The sequence below is a fragment of the Pelmatolapia mariae genome, linkage group LG10_11 (assembly GCF_036321145.2).
Source record: "Pelmatolapia mariae isolate MD_Pm_ZW linkage group LG10_11, Pm_UMD_F_2, whole genome shotgun sequence".
NCBI classification, from domain to species: domain Eukaryota; kingdom Metazoa; phylum Chordata; class Actinopteri; order Cichliformes; family Cichlidae; genus Pelmatolapia; species Pelmatolapia mariae.
This window is the reverse complement of record NC_086236.1, coordinates 68,477,194-68,502,586: the sequence shown is the minus strand read 5'-3', so window position 1 is coordinate 68,502,586 and position 25,393 is coordinate 68,477,194. Positions and strand designations below refer to the sequence as shown.

The 25,393-nt window shown below is 39.0% G+C and overlaps 2 protein-coding genes across 3 annotated transcripts in view; both read right to left on the bottom strand.

Annotated features, from left to right (window-relative positions):
* The window catches only part of crppa (CDP-L-ribitol pyrophosphorylase A), a 52,710-nt gene extending 35,225 nt beyond the window's left edge, over positions 1-17,485 (bottom strand). For both annotated transcript variants that reach the window (XM_063486522.1, XM_063486523.1), the window contains exons 1-5: positions 17,119-17,485; positions 14,260-14,533; positions 9,263-9,412; positions 1,799-1,903; positions 501-546 (exon numbers count right to left, since the gene is read on the bottom strand). In XM_063486522.1, coding sequence (XP_063342592.1) covers positions 501-546; positions 1,799-1,903; positions 9,263-9,412; positions 14,260-14,533; positions 17,119-17,354 — 811 coding nt within the window. In that variant the 5' untranslated portion in view covers positions 17,355-17,485. The remainder of the gene's footprint in view (positions 1-500; positions 547-1,798; positions 1,904-9,262; positions 9,413-14,259; positions 14,534-17,118) is intronic.
* An 864-nt stretch (positions 17,486-18,349) lies between these two features.
* Positions 18,350-20,965, bottom strand: sostdc1a (sclerostin domain containing 1a). Its single transcript, XM_063486824.1, has 2 exons — positions 20,670-20,965; positions 18,350-19,394 (listed from the first exon to the last, which is right to left on the bottom strand). Exons 1-2 carry the CDS (start codon positions 20,872-20,874, stop codon positions 18,949-18,951), a joined length of 651 nt encoding a protein of 216 aa, XP_063342894.1. The 5' UTR covers positions 20,875-20,965; the 3' UTR covers positions 18,350-18,948.
* Between the last annotated feature and the right edge of the window lie 4,428 nt (positions 20,966-25,393).

Here is a 25,393-nt window from a genome sequence, read left to right as displayed (position 1 = left end):
ACGTCCTTTCTAAAAATCAGACAATGAATTCATTCACTTCAGAGGCTCTGAGAATAATCACTTATGTCATCATCAAACAGGTACTTGTTGGTCCAGGTGCTGGCGGGGTGAAATATAGTGCTGTGTTTATTTCCATTTCTCTGAATATGATAGTCTCCCTTGTCCTGACTTGCTTTCTATAGTACTCACTGACTGTGTAAATCCGCAGTGTTCATCCCAGGCTAAACAATACTACAAAGAATTTCTTCCTTTGAAAACAATAGTCTATTTTAATTCAATGTCACCTATTCACAACTCCAGACCACACAAAAAGAATGTAGACACTCCAAAACTGCTTATTTCTGAGCATTTAACCTGTGTGAGAAGACCTAGTGGAAACAACCATTCATGTCTACCTGTCAACATACACATTTTATATAAGTAAGAAGATGAAAAACTATTGTACTTTGTACTGTACATACAGGAAGTTCTATGAAAGCATATCCACAAAAGAAACTCACCTTTGATAATGGACTCTGCAGCAGCCAAATCCCGTTTGTAGGTCACCTGGAGGACAAAATAACTTGGGTTTATCCAGTCAGTTTACCCAAATGAGAGAAAGGAACATTTTATTTATGGAGATCTGTGCATACTGTTTCAGTTTTATGTGCAGAGATTGTCAGTGTAGCTCCCAGAAACTCACTGGAATCTTATCTGTGAGCTACACTGACAATTGAGCTGATTATGTTGCTCTTTAAAGGTTTTCTCAGATTATTAGAAATATTCTCTGAGTAAAATTAATGTGTTTATCAAATACAAAACAATAGCTCCTGAGTTATTTCAGTGTGAAACACAAATAAAGATTTTGGTTTCACTTGAAATTCATTGAAAAGCTGTTGATGTATTTCAAGCTACGCCAAAGTAGTGAATGAATAGACAGACAGACTGAGACTAACATTAATAAAGCCATACATGTGTTTTTCCAAAAACAACAACAACCCGTTTAGCTTCAATCAATGATTTGGACTTCAGATTTGGACTTTCCTCCAGTTTCTGCTCATTGTTTTTATGTCATGATGCACTTTCACATCTCTAAAGATTATTCAAATGAGAAAATGTGATAGTAACTCTGTAACTTCCAGTGGAATAAGCAGCATTTTAAGTATTTAGAAAATTAATTTGACTGAAGAAGATAGCACTTCTGTTAGTTTGCCATAGAATATGTTCCTACTTTGAAAGTAAAACTGAGGTGCTCAAACAGCACCACAAATGTATCCCTTGTGCAAAAACGATATCATCTGAGACTACACTCTGTTTTATAATGCATTATCTCACAGTTTCATAACACATGTACGATTCTTGATTTAGTTTTTGACTCCATAAATATTCAAACTACCTGCTAAAAAAAGGGTTAGCGATCCATCGTAACTCTGACTCAGTGGGTCACTGTTGTGCTGCTTTGAGCACCGCAAAGTAAATTCAACCTGTTATAATGGAGCAGAGCCTTCAGCATGTAAAACCAAATTGCCTTCATATCAAGTTAACATTACGTCTAACTAAAAAAAACACGCGCCATTAAGAATGGATCACACAGAAAACTGAGAAGAAAACGTTAATACAGTAGTTAGCCTAATTTCTATATGCTTATCCTGGATGTCACAGTCAATTTATTAGTGTTTCCTTTTTTGCCAGCACCCACAAACTTTCAATTCATGATTTATCTTTACTCATTTGATAAATCAGTGGCGTGCAGTTGTGCTAGCCAAAATGTCACAAAATCCTCGATCCCAAACCCAAAGCAGGCCCCTGGTGAGCTCACCTTCCACAGAGTTGGCGGACCCTCAATGAGCTTGGCATTGGTGCCACAGTACTGCAGAGCCAGATGGAGACACTCTGTGCCAAACTCGAAGTCTGACTCACTGCACTGCAGAGGGGACACAAGAGAGAGCAGATGCTGTGGACAGTCGCTGACACCAGTGTATTTCCATCAAACTCAGCGGAATGAAGGTACGTGCCATTGTTCCACCACAGTGTATGCTCTGCTTCACATAAAATATGTTCTTACTAACAGATTTGTACAAAAGTTTGAAAATGTTCTGTTTTGTAATCCTCCTTTTACCACAATCTGAGTTGAGTAACAGGACGATTACTCATATTTAAAGAGCCAGTAAAGGACAAGCAGAAACCTCAGGGTTGAAAAATGAATCCAACACATAAATTTCAAAAACTGCAATTCCTCCAGCTGGACACTTGAGGCTGCCTGACTGAGTACCCATAAACTACCAGGTTAAAATGCCCAACTTTAGAGCAGAAAAGGTTTACAGGTAGGTATGGGTAGTTTCCTACTTCATAACATTTCATTAAGAATATTTCAGTGAGTAAATTATAATTCACCAGTCTGAATGTTGTTAAGGTCTCTATTTTTGTTAGATAAGGGTGTGGACCACTTTGATTAACAGTTGTACCCACAATTCTCAGCCTGTGTTTGTGGTGCTGGGGCCTTTTGAAGCCTTCTTAATTGAATTAATATAGTGTGCTTTGAAGTAGAGAGCATCCAAATAGTATGTGCTCGAATTTTGCACCAATTAGCAGGTACTGCCAGCAGCAAAATATGGTCATCTCTACCTTTAAAAAACCACGGCATTGTTAAAACACACACTTATCCAGTCCTTTGATGAAGTCATCATGGCTACATCCATCTTTTAGACATAATCTATAGTAGAGGGGCTAAAAATATTAGATTCATGCCTTTGTTGTGAAATCTCAGACAGTGACTGCCAAAACCGTTTTCACCATGCCAGCTAATATCAGAATTATACCAGACAAGAGCCATTTTCAAGCAGTCTTTGTGAAAAGCAGCCCATGCAGAAAGCAAACAGCATTACTTTTCTTCATTGATCCAATCTTCAACACCTACAGTAAAACAAATGTTGCCTAAATCAACACAAAAAGCTTGAAGAACAACCACTGAGTGGCTTAATCAATCACTTGTTGTATTGTTTGGAGTTTTAAATCATATGTGCTGCCAGAGAGAAATATCTTGTCTTGGGACATCAAAAACACATCCAAACTGTTTATCCTCTGAGGAACGTGAAGAATTAATTAACTCAGTAAATTTCACATCAGCCAGAAAATTTGATTTTTGGCTTCTACTACTGTTCCCAGTATTTGTGGACATGTGGTCATTATACCTTGAGATGCTTGTCCATGGCCTATGGGGAACCTAAACTTGATTATACCAATTACCAAAATCATAATAAACAACCCCCTCGAGACATTTCATTTCCAACCCAAATTTCCTAGACATTTAACATGTAGTTGTTGAGAAAGTTCATTGTGCACCAAATTCTTAAACTAGTGAACTAAATGATGACTTCTACGATTTCTACGCTAAGCAGAAGCACCAAATGTGAAACAGTTCTTATAGATACTTCTTGCGTTGACTCTTTTTATTGGTTTGAAAGATTTTAGTTAACTTAGTGCACCTGTGTTTAAGAATTATCTTACACTTTTATTACTAAAAGACTTCAGGTACAATCTAATTTATTATGTACTGCTGGTATGATGTGCAAATTGCTAAATAAGGTACTTCTTTCCTCTGGGCGCTCCTCAGATAAGTTGGCTTTGTGCAACACCGGTTAGACTTTCAGCTGAAAAGATTTCCATATCTGGAGCCTTTTATTTCACTCTCCATACTGTGACAATGTTTACACAGTAAAGGTTTCATAAAACAAAGCTGCCGTCACCACATTTTTCAACGGATGCTTCACAGGACGCTGTTTTCTTTGGCTAATGCGCTCTTGGAATTGTAGCCCTCTTATCTTTCTGAAATAAGATTTAAAATGTGCAACACTGGTTTCATCAGGTTCATAAGACATTTTCCCACATTGTTGTGAGAGATGTGATATGTTTTATTTGGTGCTGAAGATGTGGTGTACAGAGGTCTTAAAGGAGCTTTTTTGGTTATTTTGTCAAGGTTAAAAGGTTAGCAGGCTCTGAGGTTTTCGTCTGAAATAAATTCCTTTAACAATAAATAAATTGTTAAAGGAATGGCCAAAATTGTATGTCTCACAACTGTATCTTTTTTACACTGCAGTGTAAGGACTTCAAAAAAAGGTGGATCTTAAAATTAACCAAGTGTATCAGTTGTTTTGGTTTAAGTTTTATAGTTTAGGTTTTTTTTTGTTTGCAATTCAACTTAGCTTCCAGAGAGATTTTGCCTCTTTCAGTTTAGTTTTCATTGTTTCGAAAGACTTTAGCTTTAGTTTTACTCTTATATGTTTCAGCATGAGTTTTAGTTTAGGTTGGAGTATACGCTACATGGAAAAAAGTATTGGCCATCTACACATTACGCCTACAGAAGCTGCTTGACAATGGAAACCCATGCCTTGAAGGTCCCTGCACACAGTTTTATGCTGATGTTAATACCAGTGTAGGATAGGATCTCTGCAATTACAGTGTCACCAGTCTTTTATTCCCTGTATGCTTCAGCACTCAGTCACTCTGTAACTCTACGTGGTCTGTCACTTCACTTACACAATATATTACAGTACCACACTCAGATTTCATGAACTCTGTAGACCAGTGGTTCCCAAACTTTTTTTGCTAGGTCCCCCTTTGTTTTACAATAAAAATGTTCGCGCCCCCCCACCACCTAAACACCCACCACCCGCACAAACACATGCTCCAACCACACACACCCATATTTTGTTTTCAAACTCCATTGCGGTTTATTTCACACCTCAACCATTTAGTAAACAATTAAGCAGATACAAGTAAACTGCAATAAATTACAGGTAGTAATAAAATACACTACTAACTCTTTTACGATACGTCCACACCTACATGGGTATTTTTAAAAACGCAGCTGTTTCTGTGCGTTTGGGTCTTTCGTCCACACGTAAATGGCATTTAGGTGTGGACGAGGAATACAGACTTCGTCATGAAACGTCAAAGGTATGTGCCTTTTTTCACGTCACGCTGTGCGCCACGTTATTGTTTACATGAGATGAATTTCAGAATGGCAGATAGAGACAAAATACTGTTACTGTTAATCTGACTATCTTCAGGTTTTATATACACACGCAGTTACTGTCCCTCCATTTACAAAGGCAGAGGCGTCACGGTGTGATTATTTTACGTGTAGTTGTTTTTTTCCTGTGTAATAATATTCAACATTGCTATCAATACATTTTTCAAAAAATGTCTCTCTGTGCAAAATGGGTTCAAAAACATAAACAACTGTGGGATACTGTTTGTCCATGATTTAAACCGGGGGGATGAGCCTGATACTATTTGTATCCCACTGTAACTCTACTGTATAACGAGCTAACATCTCCAAAATGTCAGGAGTAGTTAGTCATTACAAGAAGTGTTTGTGAACTAAAAATCAAAAATGTGAGATACTGTTTGTCCGTGATTTGGAGAGCCCAGCGCGTGCTCCGGACGATGGGAAAACCAATTCTGCAGGGGAGACCTACCTTGGCACTTGTGCAGGTGAAACCAAAGGGAAGATATGCTTCATCATATTTTCTTGTATTTGGCTTGGAAGGAAGTTGGTTTGGAAACATATCTGGCAATGCTTCATCTCCTGCTTTGTGTTTGTGTGGGAGTCCCGTCAAAAACCTGTCCATTATGCTAGCAGTGTCCAAGCGTTCTTTTTTTTTTCTTTTCATACCGCGCCCCCCCTGCAATGGCTCTGCGCCCCCTCTAGGGGGCGGGCCCCACACTTTGGGAACCTCTGCTGTAGACTGACCCATTCTTTCAAAAAGTTTGTAAAGGCAGACTGCATGGCTAGGTGACTGAATGTATACACCTGCAGCAATGGGACTGAAAAGACCTGAATTCAGAGATTAACAGGTGTGCCCCTGTAATTTTGTCCATGTAGTGTAGTTTTCAGGGGCACAATTTAAGTGTCTGAAAACATGGATTACATTAAAAATGACCGACTTACAGTAATGTAAAGGTCACAGTTGCAATAAAGATAATCACTAAAGCCTCCTCAGGATGGTTTTCTGGTTTTGACCAAATTGACCGAGACTAAAACTAAAGTCATTGTCTATACATACATTTGATTTTAATTAGCTATCTTAAGAACACAGTACTGTTTTACTTAGTTTTTATTATTTCAGTTTAAAAAATAAAAAGTTTAGCTTTAATTAGGCAAAAAAGGCCTTGGGTTATAGCAAAGAGTTGCTTAAGAACACATCCAGCAGATACGAACCAACATTAAACAGCACTGAATAACAATATCAACTCCAAGGAAAATACTTCCATATTTAGCTGCTAAATTCTTCACTAACTGTGTCTGCTTGCTGTTTGGGTCGGAGCAGGTAGAGTGCAATGGGTTTATATGAGCGTTTTTTGCTGTCTGTTGCTGGAAACTATGCTGATTAGAGCAATTAGACTAATGTTCTAGTGTTTTTATGTCCTTGTTACTCTGTGTCATTTCCCTCCCTAAACTCATTAGAGTTAATTTTAACAATGAATATTTTATTTGTGCTTTGCTGGCTCAGTTTCTGAAGATCACATGCAAGTTTGGATTGAGGCGATGAGGTTTTCTCTACTACAAAGACAAATTCAGGCTACCTGAGATTATAGCAGGGTAATATTTTATCAAGCTATAAAAGAGAGGGGAGTCTTTTATATCTGGGACCATGGAACTGCAGAGAGAAATTACAGCAGAAATATGCTCTTGGTTTTGTGGTAATTTAACCTTTAGCATTTTCTCCTGGTACAAAGGCTCTTGCTGGGGACTGGATAAAGTGTCCTCCCTTTTGTCTTTTCAGCCCTGAGTTCTTCTGCTTTCAATAGATGTCAAGCTACAAATGAGCAGCTCTAGAGATTTTTCATGGGCATGTCCTAGAGTCTTAACCTGACAGATACCTTACACTTTCCCTTCTTTTGAAAAGTTTGAAAAGGAGGCGAGAGGGACACAATCTTACTCGACCTCCTCCTTCTCCAGTGTGCCTTGAAAATACTGCAGAAAAGTGAGCTCATTTTCTGAGAAGGCCAAAGCCAACAGGCCTCTCAGAGCAATCTGAAGATCCATGTGTGCCAGGAGTAAAAATAACTGCAGACACATGGCGCTCCAATTTAAGGCATACTTAACGTCTTAGCTCAAAGTTTGTCGTGCCCTTGAAAAAAGTGGCTATCGGAAGAACCATCTAATGAAGTAAAGGTTGAAATAGTAAACTGGGAGCGTCTGAAAAATAAATAAGGTCAACTTCATCGACTTAAGTTTCACATTTCGTTGGCCCACTACATTTTAGCAATAAACCTCTGCTTTCAGAGAACAATTAACACATTTACAGTTTACGTCAGCGTATAATTCTTTCCATTTTTCAGGTACACATAGTAAAACACCCTATACAGGCGAGAACATTAATCTGAATCCACCTAGACGTTCTGTGTAATTTCAGTCCTGTGTTACCATTTTTCCAACTTAGCCTTTGTTCACTTTTGTTCCACAAACTAATCTTCTGCACTGTGGCAGAATATAATCGTGTGTCATTTCTTTCCTAGATGCAGATGAGGCCAAGAGAAAGTGATAGCACCCATGCCACAAGCTCTTCAGAGTGAAACCCTGCAGGTTCTGGCATATCAGCTGAACAATGAAGGACTATAAGGGTCTGTTATGATGTATGGGAATCATAAAGCCCTTTGTCATCCAACTCATGTAAGTTTTAGTGCATAAATCTCAATCTGTCATTTTAGAAGATTTCCCAGACGGTTTTTTGTAATTATTTGACACCACAAATAAGTCACACATGCCTGCAGGACTTGACCGTCCATCCTTTGATATATGTGATTTATACAAATGTAACATGAATTTACTTTTAATTGCATATTTTGGATTACTTTTCAAGTCCTAAGAGAAATTTTTGCAAATTTTGAAGTTGACCTATTTTGTTTTGCCTTTTCTTTCATTCAGGTTTTAGATAATAAGGTCAGTATCATACAAATAATCCCTAACGCTCAGGCTTCAGGCTGTTCCCAATGTCCTGTTTTTCTACACTGAGCTATGTATGATGTCAATGAGAGCAGATATCCCTAATATAGTCATCTCAGGCAACAAGCTCCGACTGCGAGCATAGAAGGACCACTACTTTCTATTTACATGCAGCAGCAAATCAAAAGGAAGTTTCTTAAAAGGTAGGGGAACCCCACTGGAAAATCAATGAGGTTGGGCTAAGGAAATTTCTATTGTTATTTATAAAGTTGTGACAATTCTGTGGCATCAAGTAATATTTTCTCTGGTTGAAAATACCATTGTACTGACAGCTAAAATTAATCTTTAGCAAAACAGTCTAAGGAGCTTGGAAAGAAAAGTGTCTGGACTTCTTAAGATTTCTTGAAGAGGTTTCACTTCTCATCCAAGAAGAGGACTGATAGAACTGAATACAGTTCTATGAGCAATTGGTGGAGAGTCCCAGATTTTAAGCCCTATGGTTTTATTTTAAGTCCCCCAAGAGGGTTATGGACCCCCTATTGATCCTCTACCACACACAAGCCAAGGTCTGAAGATCACAATCAACCAAGGTTTCGGGTGAATCCATTGTGAAGTCTAGCCCCACCCTTCATGTGATTTCCTGATAGGCCTGTGAGTGGACATTAAGGGGTCTGGGAAGGGATCTCAAAACTGGATTATAGATGGCAGACAGTTGGTGCCGTAAACCACCACCTCTGTTCAAAGATGGTCGTTCACAGTGGACATAGATGGCTTCTTTCACTCCTCTTTCAAACCATCTGTCTTCGCTGTCCAAAATGTGAACATGGAAAAACAAAGACCAAAACTGAAAGAGATGAACTATGGTTAAACATCAATATTTAAACTGATGCGTACCCTCAGTCACCTTTGAAAGTGGGGTGAGGAGCCAGCCTTCACAGAGAAGAGCCAAATATGGTGAAAAAGGCACACAGTTACAGACGGTCTGTCCTGAAATGGTATTTATACCATTTCACACAAAAGGAATTACAAAACAAACTACAAGAAAAAGAAAAGCTCAAATCCAGCTTGTTTTTCCACCTCCCACACTTGACCAATCAATGTGTGAAGTGGGTGTTAAAGAAATGGTCGCACACAGACCTGTGTTTACAGCAAGACTTGACAGCCAAGAATTTCGTTTTTTTTTTCTTTTTGTAAACTGAAATCTTAGCTAAATACAGAATGTCAGGTTTCTTTTTATCATGCATATAACTGCATCAAACCAGAGAGACCCAGAACAAGATGCCTCAAACAGCCCATTTGTTTGTTAAAGATACATCAGAGTATAGGTCCTACCCTCTGATAGGCCTGAGAGATGACATCATATGTAAATCCTTGAGGCATCTCGCTGGCTCTGTACTTGGCTCTCTCCAGAGAATGGTCTAGGTAGCCCTCGGATGTGGTGGCGATCACTGTGGAAACAAGAGGTCGGATAGCTCCCGCTGCCTGTTTGGACAAAAGACAAAGCATTTAGGTTAACGTATTTGTGCTCAATAGCTCACAAGGACAGAATTTCTACGAGAAAAAAGAGAACAAGAAAAGCTCTGTAAACAATGAAGTCAGTCCCAAACTATCTTCAAAAGGACATGAAATAATTTCATGCTATAAAAGCAGTGTTATTTTGAGCTATGGAATGTAATTTCACAGTTAGCTCACAGTGATTAACAAACAAGGGCATACAGTTTCATGTCCTCAAAACTTTAGCAAAGTCTGACAGTTTGTCAGGCAAAATATGACAAAAAAGTTATTAATTAGTCATTTTGTTTCATCTTGAAGTTGGTTTATACATTTAAGTGTTTGCTAGGGTCCGTAATGGTAAATGGACTGGTTCTTAAATAGCACTTTCTACTCTGAGCACTCAAAGTGCTCTACACAACTTGCCTGTCTGGAGCAGACAGGGTTCGAACCACCAACTTTCCAATTAGTAGGTGACCTGCTCTACCACCTGAGCTTCAGCCTCCTCCATCAATAATAAATCTGATCATCGTCAGGTTTGCATAGAACGGCTTTAACAGGAAAAAAAATGGATGACATTGATGGAACGGATGAGTCCCTCGCCGTCACTTGCATGTGCATGTCTTTGTGTATGCATTATATTTCCTCTCTCTTCTTTTTCTTTTTAAGCAGTGTAAAAAGCAGATTTGTTTTCATTTTCTTTTTTTTGTTGCTCCTGCAAACACAATCAACCATAAATGCATATGTATGGAACATTTCTGCATACATATATACCTAACTGCCATAAAGCTTGCTGTAAAAAACTATCACAGATGCTTCTAACAATTTTTAATAGTTTTTGAAGGGAGACTACAGAAAAAACAAAAAGCCTTTTACAAGAAAGCATACTGGGGAGCACACTGATACATATCTATCAACATATTCATGCAAAAATATGCAGAAAAATTAAAATGTCTAGACAGGAAAATCCTCAATAAAGACAAGGATCACATTTGCTTCCAAACACATAAGTAAGGTACAATTAAATCCAAATATTTAAAGTGAATGTCGTGAATAAGTACATTCACATGTACACATATTTATGAAGCGATGATTAGAGTTGGAATGTGCTTATAGTCATTAGACACACTCAAGGGAACCAAAGAATATTCACACAAGGCAGTGTGCAATGAGCTGAGGGTGCCACAAATCAGTCTGACCAAATACTGTGTGACTATACAGTTCTACAGTACAGAGAGAGGAACAGACAGAAACACTTAAAAGAGGAAAATCAGAGTTGGTCTATCACATGCAGTTACCTTACGTCAAAGCAAAACTCTATAGTGAGTTAATGTCAACGCTTTAGTATAACTTTTGCCCTTTATGATCAAAGTGTTACCTTTAAAACAATATTACTAAACATGTACATGAATCATGACTTATTACTATACAAGTAGTAAACTGGCCTTCACTTCAGATACTTTTTCATCAAATAATTCTGATTATTTTTCAGCCAAGAGTGAAAATTTCAAGGACAGAACATTTCCTTGATCACATGAGCTGGCAGCTTCACAGTAACAATAAATCCATCGTAACCAGAACAGCCAGAGTACGCACTACACACTCTGCACTTCCTCCCTTGGATATTTAAAATAATAACAACTTCTGAGATAATATTTTCATCTCTCTGTGGCAGATTGAAGACAGACTCCAGGAGTAGGCATTCAGCAAGCCTGTGTGGAAGAAAGCAAACACGTGTTTCTGTATGTTACACACGCTGTTAGAATCAAAATTAATCTGTTACGTTTTAGTGGAGACAGGCTTTCTGTCATGAGCGTGGACACAGGCAGGATAATGAAGACCAGACCGCCTGCTGTGAATGCACGTCACATAGCACGCATGGACTCTCAGAAACACCATAAATGTTTGACCTGTGTAAGGGAGCGCTTGCTTTTTTCATAACCTGTGTGACCTCTCTCAGTTTGGGAGCTTCAATCTTGACTCATAATGAAGCTAATCTGTGAGTTTCTTCATCAACGAGGCTGTGGCTTTGGCCTAAATGTTTTCTGCGTGTTACCAGTGACATAAACACCACCGCCAGGAGCAAAGGAGCTGTCGGTCTCATAAACAGTTTATGAGAAGATGGATTCATCTGGTTTTAAAGGGGCGAGTGAAAGGTGCAATCAAAAACACTTTGGTTTTTCTTTGACGGGAGAACGTGAACTCCTTGTATTTTAGTGTGTGGTTAACTTTCTTGTACTCCTCACAGAAAAATAAAACACAGTTTGTAGTAACCCACCAGGTGAAAAATTTGACACCAACTGCAGTTTAGCAGGATGTCTGATGTGTTTACACCATGTGCTTTAATTGGCCTTCTCTGGTTTTCTGCTAAAGCACAAGAAAAAATTAAGTATGCACTAAAGTTGCAATTTCATTTAGGTACGCTACGCTTTCCGAGCGTGAGGAACGACTGGCTTTTGTGGTTTTTCCTCTTTTTGCAGGAGGATAAAGATCTTTCTCTCAGTAGCTCCTGTGATGAAAACAGAGGTTTCCTGAATACGTACAAGATTTTTCATGATGTGACAATTTCTGAGCTTTAAATACACAACTACGCACCAGCAAAGTGAAACTTGCCGAAAGAAATCTGTGTGTTTTAACTTACTATAAAGATTATTAAATTTATTCTGACTTTATTCTGTCTTTCAAAATATATATATATAATTTTTATTATACAACATTAATATTAACCATATTAACATTGCAGTAATGGAAAGGATTACATTTGAGAAGGTTGGAAGTTGTTTGTTGTGGACGCTGGGATTTGTAATGAGTTCCTTTACTGTTAAACATAAATATGTTTTTTAAGTCATAAGTCACCTTGCAGTTGTTTTTTGTTGTTGTTTTGGTTTAAGACTTAAAATTAATAGATTTATAAATGTTTTTATGTTTCAGTGAAGAAAATCAATGGGAAATTCACCTCATTCAATGGGAAATTCAATCAATGGGAAATTCACCTCATTCAATGGGAAATTCAATCAATGGGAAATTCACCTCCGGAGCCAGAACTACTACTATTCGTCCTTTTTATATGTGTGTTGTTTACGACAACAGAAAACAAGGAGGAGGTTATTCCAAAGTCTGGGAGCTACGACAGGCCCGATCACCTCTGGACTTCAGATGAGACCTTGGTTGCGTCAGGAGCTTTTGATTGGAAGATCTAAGTGCCTTATTAGGGATATACAAATGAAGGAGTTCGCATAGATAGCTGGGAGCCAAATTGTTTAAAATTTTAAAGGTAAGCAAAAGAATTTTGAAATTGATACGATAATCAACAGGGAGCCAATGTAGGTTGGCTAAAACTGGTGTGATGTGGGCATAATTTCTAGTACCAGTTAAGAGACGCGCAGCTGCGTTTTGAACTAACTGGAGCCGGTGAATAGAGGAAGATGGGAGGCCCGAGTAGAGAGAATTACAGTAGTCTAATTTGGAAGTGATAAGAGCGTGAATCACTTTAAAAGAGCTGTCCAGCCTTACACTGCCATTGGACTCAAAAGTGGTGGTGGCAGGACAGGTAGAGAAAATGGAAACACGAAAATTATAAATTATAAAAATTAGGAAGTTTGGTTTTAGAACCTAGCTTTAAGTAATGACTCCCTCCTAGTTGACGGTAGCATCTTCAAATATCCTGTTTTTGTCATTGTTTTTTGGCGTGATTTAAGTTTGACTGGTGTTTATTTTTAAATATAACATTGTTTATATGTTTGGTTTTATGTATTATACTTTCCCAGTGGCTCTTGTTTGCATTTAGCTGATTATTCAAGACGTGCAGTTTAGGTTTGTGGTTCTGTGTTTGGGTTAGTATTTACTTTGCTATTCTTAACAGTTGCTGTTTCCATTCTGTTCCTCCAGTCTTGTCTCTGTGTTTTCTTTTGCCTTTTAGTGTTCCACTGCCTTGCTGTTTCCATGTTTAGTTGTTTTATTTCCTGTTTTGTTTTGATAGTGGTTTGTTTGTATCTTGTGTACGTCTCCTGTATTGTGTTTAACCTTCCCCCTGCTGGTTGTCTAGATTGCTTTCAGCTGTGTTTAGTTCCCCATCTGTTTCTCCTTCCCTCGTTACCTCTCATGTATATATTGTTACAGTCTTCCTGTGTCTTGTTGTCTGCCTAGCTGTGTGCTCCCTAGCTCTGTATTCTTTTCCCTATAGATAAGCGAGTCGAGTTAGGCCGAGTACCTTTCCTGTATGCTTTGTCAGGTTTTCTCCTGCAGAGGCCCAGTGGTGGACAGAGTCATCACACTGACTGATCTGTGCAGGGTTCGCATTATACCTCAAGTAAGCCTGAGCGTCATCTCTCTCTACCTCCTAGGAATGACACCTCCAGGTTTCCATTTGTTGTTCTTGCTTTGATGCCCAGACCAACTCACTTACACTTCACTTATCCATGCCTCCATGCCATGACTTATACCTCTGATTCCTCAGACGTCAAGTTTATTATTTTTTACTTTTGTAAATAAAGTATTACTGGCATCACAACCAATGTTGTCTTCCCTCTTTTTTACTGGCTATGAGCCAGCTTTTGTACATATTAATATTTGAAGCTATTTTAAGAACAATCATTGCAAGGCAGAAGCAAAAGAGGAACATACACACAGAGGATGATTACATGACCATGTAATAGATTACTCCAGGAAAGGTCAGGTTTGAGGAAACCTGCTGGAAATTAGACAATCTAAGGATGAAAACTCTGTTCCAAACAACACACAAAATAAGCAGCAAATGTAACAACATGTTGAGTAGATTTAAGGTTAGGTTCCAATACATGATTAATCTTTTAAATATTAATCATTTTAATCACACTAACCCCTTGTTCCTTGGCAGCCATTGCTATCTTGCACAGAAAATCCTCCTCCACAAAAGGCCGAACAGCATCATGTATGATGACAACCTTCGGTCTGCCTACTGCTGGCCTCTCCTCCTCACCCAGAGCCAGGACTCCATTACATATCGACCTGTGACGTGTCGAGCCTCCTGGCACCGCACGAACCTTTCTGTGCTTAAACCGCTGGATGATGTCCATCATCAGGTCCATGTTTTCTTTGGCAACAGCAACCACAATGCTTTGGATCCATGGCACACTGCAAGAAAAAGAAACATCAGCTCAGAAATGCCTGATTTGTAAGCTGAGCCCTCAGATGGAGAATTGGGACTGCAAGTATGCAAATATTTAGTATGTTTTAGGCTGTGTAATTTGGAAAAAGTCAGGAAAGATTCGAAAAGTTCCCAAAACACTGGATGACATTTTCTGACCACTTAAACTAAACATGTATAATATAAATATGTATAATATTTATATGACAATTAACACGCTAAAAATGCTTGTTTTAGTTTTATTTTAGCTTAAAGTATTCTTATTATTTAGTAAAACATATGCACTTGGGTAAAAAATAATATAGTTGTCTCTCTTGCAAACAGTTTACATTAAATTCACATACGTGACTTAAATAGGAAAGTAGCCCCAAGAGACCGTTAGCTTAGCATAAAGAAGTGAAGTAAGGGGGACTAGTGGATGTCCACTAGTTCAAAAATCTGCCAGCCAGCACCTTTTTTTTATAACTATAATGTATCATCTCATCTTTTATAGAAATGTTAAGCCAAGCTAATAAGGTACTGCCTGCAGCTGTAGCTGATTGTAAAATGCATGCAAAACATGAACAAAATAGAAGTTCTGGGTTCAAATAAGCCACTTTTTACCAGCAAACTGGCAACCCCTGACCCCTGGCAGCCTCCCTGTAACCTCGAGGAGGGCCACACAGGCTGTATCTTTTCGGCTTGTTAATTTTCTGACAGGCACATAAACTGACAACAAGCTAAGAGGAGACACATCAGATTTCAAACACCAGCTGTCTTTGTATTGTTGTAATGGAGGTCAAACAATGATCACAACACAGAGTAGCTCCATCTTTTCATCACTTTAGTTATTGAGCCAAAAATCTGTAGAAAATATGTTTGTTTGCTGAACAAATATACCCTAATGCTTTGACAATCATAAATTGAGTAAAATAAAAAAATTGAGTGAGCAGATTTTACCCCTACAAAAGTTAATAAGTCACAAAAATGTCTCTGGTATATCAGAATGAGGCACCAAATTGGACAAAGCATGTGAAAGGTCACAAACGCTTAACGGACTGTTATAGGTTGAAAAAGAAAGGTAGAATTAACATGCTAGAAAAGCTGAAGGAGCATGACAGAGAAAAAGTTATCAATTCCCCTCTGCCAGTTGTGCAAAATTTAGCTGATCCCAATATGCAAGCAAAGAAAAATCTACTGGAACAAAAAAAATATATTATGCAACTTATTTCCAAGTAATTATTTTCCTCACGCTGCACCAGTGCATAGGGCTGTTCGATATAACGATATATATCGGATGACAATATAAATAAAACGTCTATCGTTTCATTTTACGCTATCGTTTGTTTCGTAGTGTCGCAAAATAAACTGTTTACGGCAATATTTTTTCATCGTTTTGATGGTCACTGTAGTGGCTATATTAATTTCTTAAAGTTCTCTCTTTCTCTTATATTTAATATAACCACACTACGGATGGACAAGTGCCTGTTTTTATGTGTTGTCATTAGCAACAACGATGGTAAAACCATCGCGTGTCCGCTTGTTTATTTTCCACATAAACCTTTCCCAATAAAGCTCAACATCCTGTTGAGACTTTTCAAAATAAACTGAATCACGTGAAAGAGTATGCAGAGTATTTATGGATGAGAAGCAAAAAAGAGCCGTCAGGTGCTAAAAAATAAACCTTGGACTCAAACGTTAGAACAGGCTTTTCCCCGCAGCACGCTGTGTAATAAATACTCACAAAGAAAATGGCAGTCATTACAACTTATGTCTAAAAATGTATCATTTCATGCATCGGTTAAAACACTCGACTCCAGGTACACGACGCCCAGCTGGAAACACTTCACACAAGTCGAGCTGCCCGAGATTCACAGAATTTACAGAAAATGATAAATTTTTGTGATTTATATCGTTATTGGGACAATAGATGTCTTATATCGGGATATCAGATTTTGGTCATATCGCACAGCCCTACCAGTACACCTGATCTTAGGGTTCATTCGCCTGCAAAGCATAACATGTATGCATGCCACATCTGCACGTCAAATACAGGACTGCGTAAAACGAGTGACCAGATTTGGATTTTTTCAGTACAGCTCCTTTTCAACAGGATAGGGATGATTGCTGTAGAAAGGCTGAAAATGCATGAGTGGGAATGAGCTATTTTTCTATTTTAAATTATTTTCATAACTAATGGAATCCAGGAAATGTACTGAAAATAGAAATGATCAACAATCCGTTGATTTTTGTGCATATAATGTCACAACATAGGAAAATATGCCCACCATATTTGCTGAAGCCAAAGCAAATATTCAAATTGCCAAAGCTGTTTTTTTTTAATTAGAAACCAGGATTCCCCCCAATTTCAGTATTTATATATATTTTTAATATGATTATTAATGAGCGATCAGATATTGACTGTACTGTGCACTGCGGGTGCCCAACGATTAAATATTGCCCATGGGCCACCCGAGCCACTAATCCGGCCATGGTGGCAGTAGCCGAGGCATTTTTCCTTCTGTTTCCTTGTCTCCCTAATAACTAACAGGGATTGAATCTTGTCGCCTCTCCTATTGTAGACGTTTCCTACCTCTCGAAAGCCTGAATAGTGTAGCTTATGAGCGGTCTGCCAAGAAACGTGCAGAACTGTTTTGGTGTCTGTAGTCCCGTTCTTTCTCCGGTGCCTCCGGCAGGAAGAACCACCGATACAGGGAAGTCCACGCAGTATTCTGCCGAGTGGTGGTCGCTCTTCCCGGCCTCGCACATTGTGAAAATCCCGGGATGAGCGGGCCTGTGCGGTTCACAGTTATCACCCCGCGTGTTCATATTACTGACCTCAATATGTTTACAGATAGGGTGTGAGGGGTTTCACTGTAGGTTACTTTCCAAAGCTATCCATTCCCTTCTGATGGGCGGGGTGGGTAAGATACCGAGAACGTGTTTAGAAAAGAGGGAACCACCGCTGTGAAGCGCGCAGATTATGGATGGCGCACACTTCCGGTGAACGCTTCAAAATAAAAATAAAAGCGTTTGAAAGTTGCAAATGTATAATTCATGAACTTACAACAGCTCGTAGAGTATTTATTTTGATTTTAAAAAGTTAACTACACTTCACAACAGAGGAATAAAGGTCACAGTTTGTGAACTTCACTTTGTGAAGTTTATGTGACTTGAAGAAAAGTAAGAAAACAGTGTTTTCCCTTTAATATGTAGTCCTTAAAGAGGAAAACGCAGGATGTAAAAGTGAGAACTTTTAGAAATACTTACATTTGTGCACCTGTAATGTACTTTTTAGTCTATGCATTCATTTGTACGTATGTCTTTGTGGTTTCCAAAAAAGTCCAGGGGATTTTTATTTTTGATTAACACAATTAGCCCAGTAATTTCCTAATGTTAACAATACTCAAACAATTTAATTGAATCCAGAAGCATCATAATCAGTTTCATCTACTGTTCTTTCATTTATTGTTTGTTTTACTATAATTTAAACGTTACAGTGTTTAATTTCCCATTTTAGTAAAGGAGTAATTCCAAAAAAAATTACGGGAAATATTTGCCAGCTCCTGCCCGCAGGACCACTGGTCAGGACTGGGAGGTCCTAATTCCTGAGATGTTTCAAGACCATTTACACTGCAGGTAGATGGAAATGTATTTATGGCAGAATTCATGCTATATGCCAGTGCTGAATCCATCCAGCTTTCTGTAGCTGAAAAATATAAATTTATTGGTGCATTTTATGTCCGAGGCTTTTTTAAGTTTTAATGAGAGCCCTCTTGAAGATGAAACACATCAAACCAAAAATTTCTACTAGAAACAACACATATGATAAAAAGGGATATTTATTTCATACAATGTTATTTTTACACGACTGATTGATGACAAAGCTTTTCCAGAGGATTCACCCACATGCTGACTGCACTTAAGCTACACTTATCAGGTTCGCTGCCAAATAAAATATATTACATCATAAATCTTACATGGTAAAATTTTATACAAATGGACATACTTTATAAAGTATGAATTTTATATATGTACATCTATTTACACAATATTCTTTTAAGATGTTGGGTAGTGTTTACTGGTGTTGGCGCTTCGTTAGTTAAAGATCTCCATCTGCATATCAAATGGCTATATGAACACATGCATGTGGCTAGAGGACAGTCTATGCATGGCTCATGGCAGGAGAACATTCTGCAGACAAGTCCTGGTCATATTAGCTGTAAGCATGTGGATTAAAATGTCAAGAAAAGTCCTCAGAGTCCTGCTTGGAGTTCTTCATCATGGTGAGGAACCAGTTCACATAAATCAAGTCCCAGTCACACACATATAATCCACAACTGCTGTTTCTGGATGTTATGTCTTAACATCACTGAGACAAAGCTTCTTGAGGTTTAGAGTCACTCTGCATGTTCAGTGTCTCTCAGGGTTCAGTCTCGTGCCAGTTTTCATTCAGCCTGTTCTTCCCCAACCTTCTCTTGCTCTTAGATTTGTGTTTGTGGAGGAGCCTCGGTGGAGACAGGGCCGACTCCTCAAACTTGGTTCCGGATTCATTGTGTTGTCTCGAGTACCTCTTGCACTTGCAGGAGGTGACCACTGTAATCTTGTAAGTTCTTGTGCTGCCATCCTGGCACTGCAGCTGGATGCGCTGGGTACGGGTCTTGTCATTGACACACCGCCAGTCCTGGTTGCTGCTCCGTCGACTCCAGAACCTTCTGCCATGGGTTCCGCCAATCCAGTTTTCCAGCATCTGAGCTGGGAGACACTCGCCTGCACACACCAACTCCTTGATGGGGTTGATGCTGGTGCAGTGACCATCGGAGATGTACTTAGTGGACCTCAGTTCTCTGCATCCAATTTGACTTTGCTCTGTAGGCAGAAACAAAGACGTGTGAGAATATGAAGAAAGAGATGTAGGCAGTGAGACAGAAACTGGGCTGCAACAAATTATTTGACTATTAGTTACTTCACAGATTTCTCTATGTACTTTTTTTGAAAGTGAAAAATAAAAGCAGAAAATTCTGACAGTTGTAAAGCTCCAATCAAGTGCTATACTTAGAGTTTTTGCTTTCCTTGCAGAACAACTTTGCATCTCTAATTTTTGGTCTGATTGAAGATTACCCCCATTGTACTAGTCATAAGCCCTTTTGCAGCCTCTGGCAAGTCACACGATACAAGAGGAGCACCCTGACATTTCTACTTCAGTAATTACAGCACTGTGAAACAGAAAAACTCTCTTCTTTAAATCTGGGAAGCGGGTCTTTACTTCTGTACAGCAACATTATTCTCCCGTAGGCTACAAACAGTGTCCCACTGCTCTCCCCTCTGTCACTGTAACCCAAGCTTGAGTCCATTGAAACAACTCCATATACAATGCCCTCCCTTCTCAGTGACAGTGTTTGATGAATGAAGGAAGGCTCCAGCCTGATCTCTCCCTCCCTTTTGCCACTTCACCCCCTCCCCCTGTTTAGTAATCCGCCACAATGGTATGGGAGAACACTTTCATCCAGTCCGCTGCTCGGCCTGATAGAGCCTCGCATCCCTGTCTGGACCCCAGCCAACCAGGTGTGTGTTACACTGAGCAACTTTTTTTTTTTTTTGGGGGGGGGCTCAAATTCACTGCATTCACTGCCCATCTTTCCTTTTTATAACACCCCTAAATTTGCTCCATGTCTTTCCAGACTAGACACTCTGATAAGCTTCCAGTCATGTCTGCAAACTGGTGATGATGATTTAGTGTAAAATAATCCCTTTTAAGAATGTAGGAATGTGTAAATGGGAACAGTATGGTGATGATGGGATTAAGTGCCTGATTAAAAGACATTTGATCTTTGTGGTTTAAAAAGCATTATGTGAAGAATAACGAGATAAATTAAAAACGTTCAAGCTTCTTAAGATGCAAAAACAGTGTACAATGTGCGAAAGGCACACTTGGTAGGATATAGAGTATCGTGCGAAACACCTCCAAACATCAGAAATTTACAATAAGCAATTTAAAAAAAACACATTCTGCAACAAAGCAGAACTTTTTTCTCTAAAGTAAGTTTAAAGCAGAATAAACTTCACTGCAAACTCCAAAAATACCAAAGCAGAGGAGCATCCTCTGGTCCTCTGAAACAGGATGCGTCCCCTCACTCCACTCACCGCTTCTGTCGTGCGCCGCGCTGCCCGCTGCTCTCCCGCCGGTTCGTGGACGGTTCAAGGAGACGTTGCTTTGGACCTCCGGCACCGGGGCGCTCACGTGAGAGAACAGGAGCTCCGTTGCGTCGTTCTTGAAGGCTTGGCAACTCCTCAGCAGGATGCAAAACAAGAAGAGGGAATGGCAAGACTCGTGCGTGCTGAGATGCATGGCTGCGTTTGGGGACAGAGAGAGTGTAACGTTGGAAACAAGAAGCAGTCGCCTCTTATAAGCGAACCGATGCTGGGGGACACATGTGAGGGCAGTGGGTTTTATATAGCCCGCCCGCCTCTCGCTTTGGCAGCTTCTCAGGTGCGTTTCATCGAGAAGTTTTGATTGGTCGCCAAAAGTATACCCCAGTAAGACAACCCCGCCCAGTTTTTTATTTTTATTTTGGAGAGCTAAACAGTATACTAGATGCAGAAAGGGTGATGAGCATGATGGGATTATGTGTGTGTGAGCAGTTGGCACATCAACAGGTTTTGCTGGTTCACTTAAAACATTTGGATGCAGTTTGGGCTAAATTAACAAACAGCAGTAAACAGAAATATAATGCTCCCAAGTTTCCACAGCCCTGACATCAGCATAAAAACTAATTTCTGACTCAGCCAAATAAGAACAGCAATTACAGGCACAGTGAGGGTAAAACTATCTTTGGGATTTCTTTAAAGAAATTTAATCATGATTCAGAATAATTCTTCATAATCTCATTTGTCATACCAGAATCGAGTGAATGGAAACAAGATTACAAGTTTGCATATATTCTCTGGAGACGGCGTACCAAAATCAAATATCAGAGAGCTTAACCTTTAATTTAATCCGCTACAGGAGGGCAGAAAAGCCAAGAAATGCTGATTAGATTGGAAGTCCATTTCAGCTTTTTGTCTGAATTTGAGTTGGCTGAATGCAATAGTTTAGCTATACATCTTAAATACAGAGAATAAGTCAAAACAGATAAATCATATAAAACTTTTCCATTCTCGAGAAAAGGCAGCTGAGTAGTCCTCTTTATTAGAGATCAGGAATGGTTCTGACTTCCAAAACATTCTTAAATCAGATTTGTTCCTCTGCTTAAGAAAAAAAAATATATGGGCTCTAATGTGTGCCAGTGTTTTGAAGTAATAGTTTCACTGAGGTGTCATACTATAAGACTGGCTGCTACTGGGTTCCCATAATAAACAGATTAGCTTTTAGTGACTCCTGCTGTTGATATTATAAAAAAGCAAAGCACGGCCTGGTTTGTATCATTGTATCCTTTAAGTGGCATGAAGGGGCAAAAGGTGCTTAAAAAGGTCTATGGGCCACTTTAAGTCCAAAGAGGAGGACAAAGTATTGATTTAAATAAACGTTTTTGATCAATCAAAGTCAATTATTTGCTGCTTATTCACAGAGTACAGTTTACAGTTTCTAAATCAGTGGCTGCATTTTTTTTTCCAGATTACTTCAACTCTGAATACCACGACTAATTTCTGTTTGCTCTAATTAAATATTATTTACTAGATAATAATTTCTCAGCAACACAAATATTCAAATATTCCAGACCTGCACTGGATATACAACATAACAGAGCAGTGAAAACCCAAATTGGTTAAATGCGCTTAAGTGTCAGCATCATTACATAAGTTCTAAAACAATATAAATAGTGTACTGTTAGTAATTGCTTGTGTTGGCTGAAATGCATCCTGGAAAGCAATCAACAGCAATGGTCCTTGTTGGGTGAAAGTCTTATACCTTAAGTTCTGAGGCTTTTTTTTATGTCAGCTGAAAAAGATGTAGAAATAAATCATGAAACTCTTAATGCACCTGTACAGCTTATATGGTGCTTCCTGGGGTCATTGGTTGTTCCAGATCTTTTATCATCAGACAGTGTTTGGAAGCTTCATGGCTCCCCAGAACCACCTCAAAACCTCTGCCACCACACTGCCCAGCTTAAAGGCCACTGCCTGCTGGCTCCTGTGGATGGCTGGCTCATTAACAACAATCCTCCTCATGAAAAAATGAGCACCATGTCTGACGTTGGAGTTGTTTTACCAACTTTGACTTTAATTGCTTCTCCAGGTCAACTTTCAGCTCCCAATATGGTGCCATTACTGCGGTCATGGCAGCTGATATTGGCTTTCCCAGGCTCTTTGGAAAGTGGTGGATTTCTTCAGTGCAGAGCCTCTTCCCAATGTAAATGATATCTGCTAAAGCCATCGGGACTTCACTTCAGGCCAAACCTGCTGATTCTCACCCAAGTACAATAAAGTACTTTACATTAAGTGGTCTATATAAGGATGGAAGAAGAGAAAAAGCAACAGTTTTGATAGTAGCTGTGTTTTCAACACAATCATATAAACGGTGGATTCCAGTTGATTCCAATTGCGCCAGCAGGGCGCAGCTCATCTAGTCATGAAAAGACTCTTGGGTAGAGGTTCATGGGAAGATGGCCTGTGATTTCCTCAAATTTGCTAATTACTCCTAAATGTGATGATTACAAGTGAGCACAATGGCAATGTAAATATTAGCTTCATTACTGATTTGACAAATTAATAATATGACCTGATCACATAGTACTACAGCGAAAGTTTTAGGGTCATGAAATTTTAGGCTCATCCTGGGAAGAATATAAATGTCTGTGCTAAATCTGTTCGCCTCTGCATATTAAATCGGGGTTACAGGAAAGCTGGAGCCTATCCCAGCTGTCATAGGGCAAGTTGCACGGTATACCACCTTCACATAGAGACAGATAACCATTCACACCTAGAGCAAATTTAGGGTCACTGATTTACTCAACCTGCATGTCTTTGTATAAGGAGGAAGTTCAAATAACTGGAGGTAACGCAGGCTGGCCAGGCTCCACACATAAAGGCTCAGTCTGGATTTGAACCCAGAACCTTCTTGCTGTGAGGCAACAGTGCGAACCATCACACCATCTCCATGCTATTTCATGGCACTCATACAACCTCAATTGTGAACTTAATGGTGGCACGAGAGAAGCAGGAGTCAGCAAAGCAAAGTCAGTATAAAGTCAGTATAATTCACAATGTGGCATCCATCCATCTATCCATGTGTGTGTGAATTTGATTTTCTAAATTACATTGAAATTTAAAACATAAGACAAATCCAAACTGCATGCGGCTGAAAAATATATACTCTGTCCAGAAAAAGTAGAGTCTATAAAGTGGACCTCATAATAATGAGGTCTGTGTATGTGCAGAGTCCCTGTGAGCCAGAATCTCGAGATTCAAACTGCTCTAAACACTCAGTTTTACCCTTAAAAAAATGCACTCTTGGCTATTTATCATGTCAAAGAGTGGATGTCCCTTATATGGTAACCTCAGGCACACAGCCTCACCCACCTGCTGTTCAAACCTTCTTTTTTGTGAGGAGTAGCCAAAGCAGGCTTAAAGGAACGGTGGGCTTAAAAAACATGAGCTAAAACAGCTGGCTTCAAACTGTGCATGAACTTAAGGACGAAACCAACGTTCAGTATAAGCTACATAAGAATGGTGACTCATACTCCTCTAATGAAGTCCAAGAATAAAAATAGAGTTGAGCTGGAAATGAAAATAATGGATTAATTATAATAATAGGCTCTTTGACTCTAAATAAAGGTAAAAATGACTGAGCTATGAACAATTTTACAGCATGTTCTCCAAAATAAAAGAAAAATCTAACCTCTCTGACTTTCTGTGTTCCAGACCAATCACAGAAAGTTTTTTAAAAAAGGGGAAAAAAAGCATCACTCATGACTAAACCTGATAATTATAAGTGCAGATGAAAGTGCTCGTCTTCAGTAGTGATACTAGAAAATTAACTGCAAATGTCTGCAAGGCTGACGGTTAAAGACACCGGGTTAAGCTGTACCTCCTGCTCAGTTTGTCACATTAGACATACTCCATGTTGGGACTTGCCTTGAATTCAGTGATGAAAGCTGATACTGTGTGTGGGTAATTTGCTGTATCCTCCCTCTGCCGACCCCTCAGTTCCTGTCAGTTACACGTCTAATGATTCGAGTGCCCAGACTAACTGGAGTCTTTGTGTGTTCGCTGTACAAAACAACAAGAGATATAATTACTTTTGTGGGGAACACTCAATCCAGGCTTGTCTTACAGATATGAAAAGCGGTGTCATGCACAGACACTAATTGTTGCTCATGTGAATGAAAGTTGATATGCAAGATCTCTTACCTGTTTGCTTTTATTATAACACAAACACTTTTTAGGGCTGGTCTCCCTTTTCAGGAGAGACAGCCTGAGGATGTCATACTTCTGCTGAGTGAGATGGAAGAGATACTCAGATGGACTATGATGTTAAAAATCAAAATTTTAGAAATTTGTTTAAAAATTCATAAGAATTGTCAAAAATTTAGGAAAGAAGTGGGTTAGGATGGGCAAATGAATAAATGTAAGAAGGCAGAAAGGCAGAAACAAAAGGGAAAGAGAAAGAAGAATGATAAAAATGGAAAGGAAAATGGAAATTAAGGAGGAAAAACAAATAGAAACAGCATTAGCAGGATGAAACGAATATCAAGAGACTTGAGAAAAACAAATTGCGTGTAAAGTAAGGAAAAATAGAAATGGGAAAGATAAAAGGAGAAGACAATGAAGGAAAGAAACAAGACAAAATAAGGGAGGAAAGTAAGAAAAAAGTTTGAGTGCAAAGAAAAATGAAACTGGGCAGGAGAGAAAGAAACATTCATAATGAA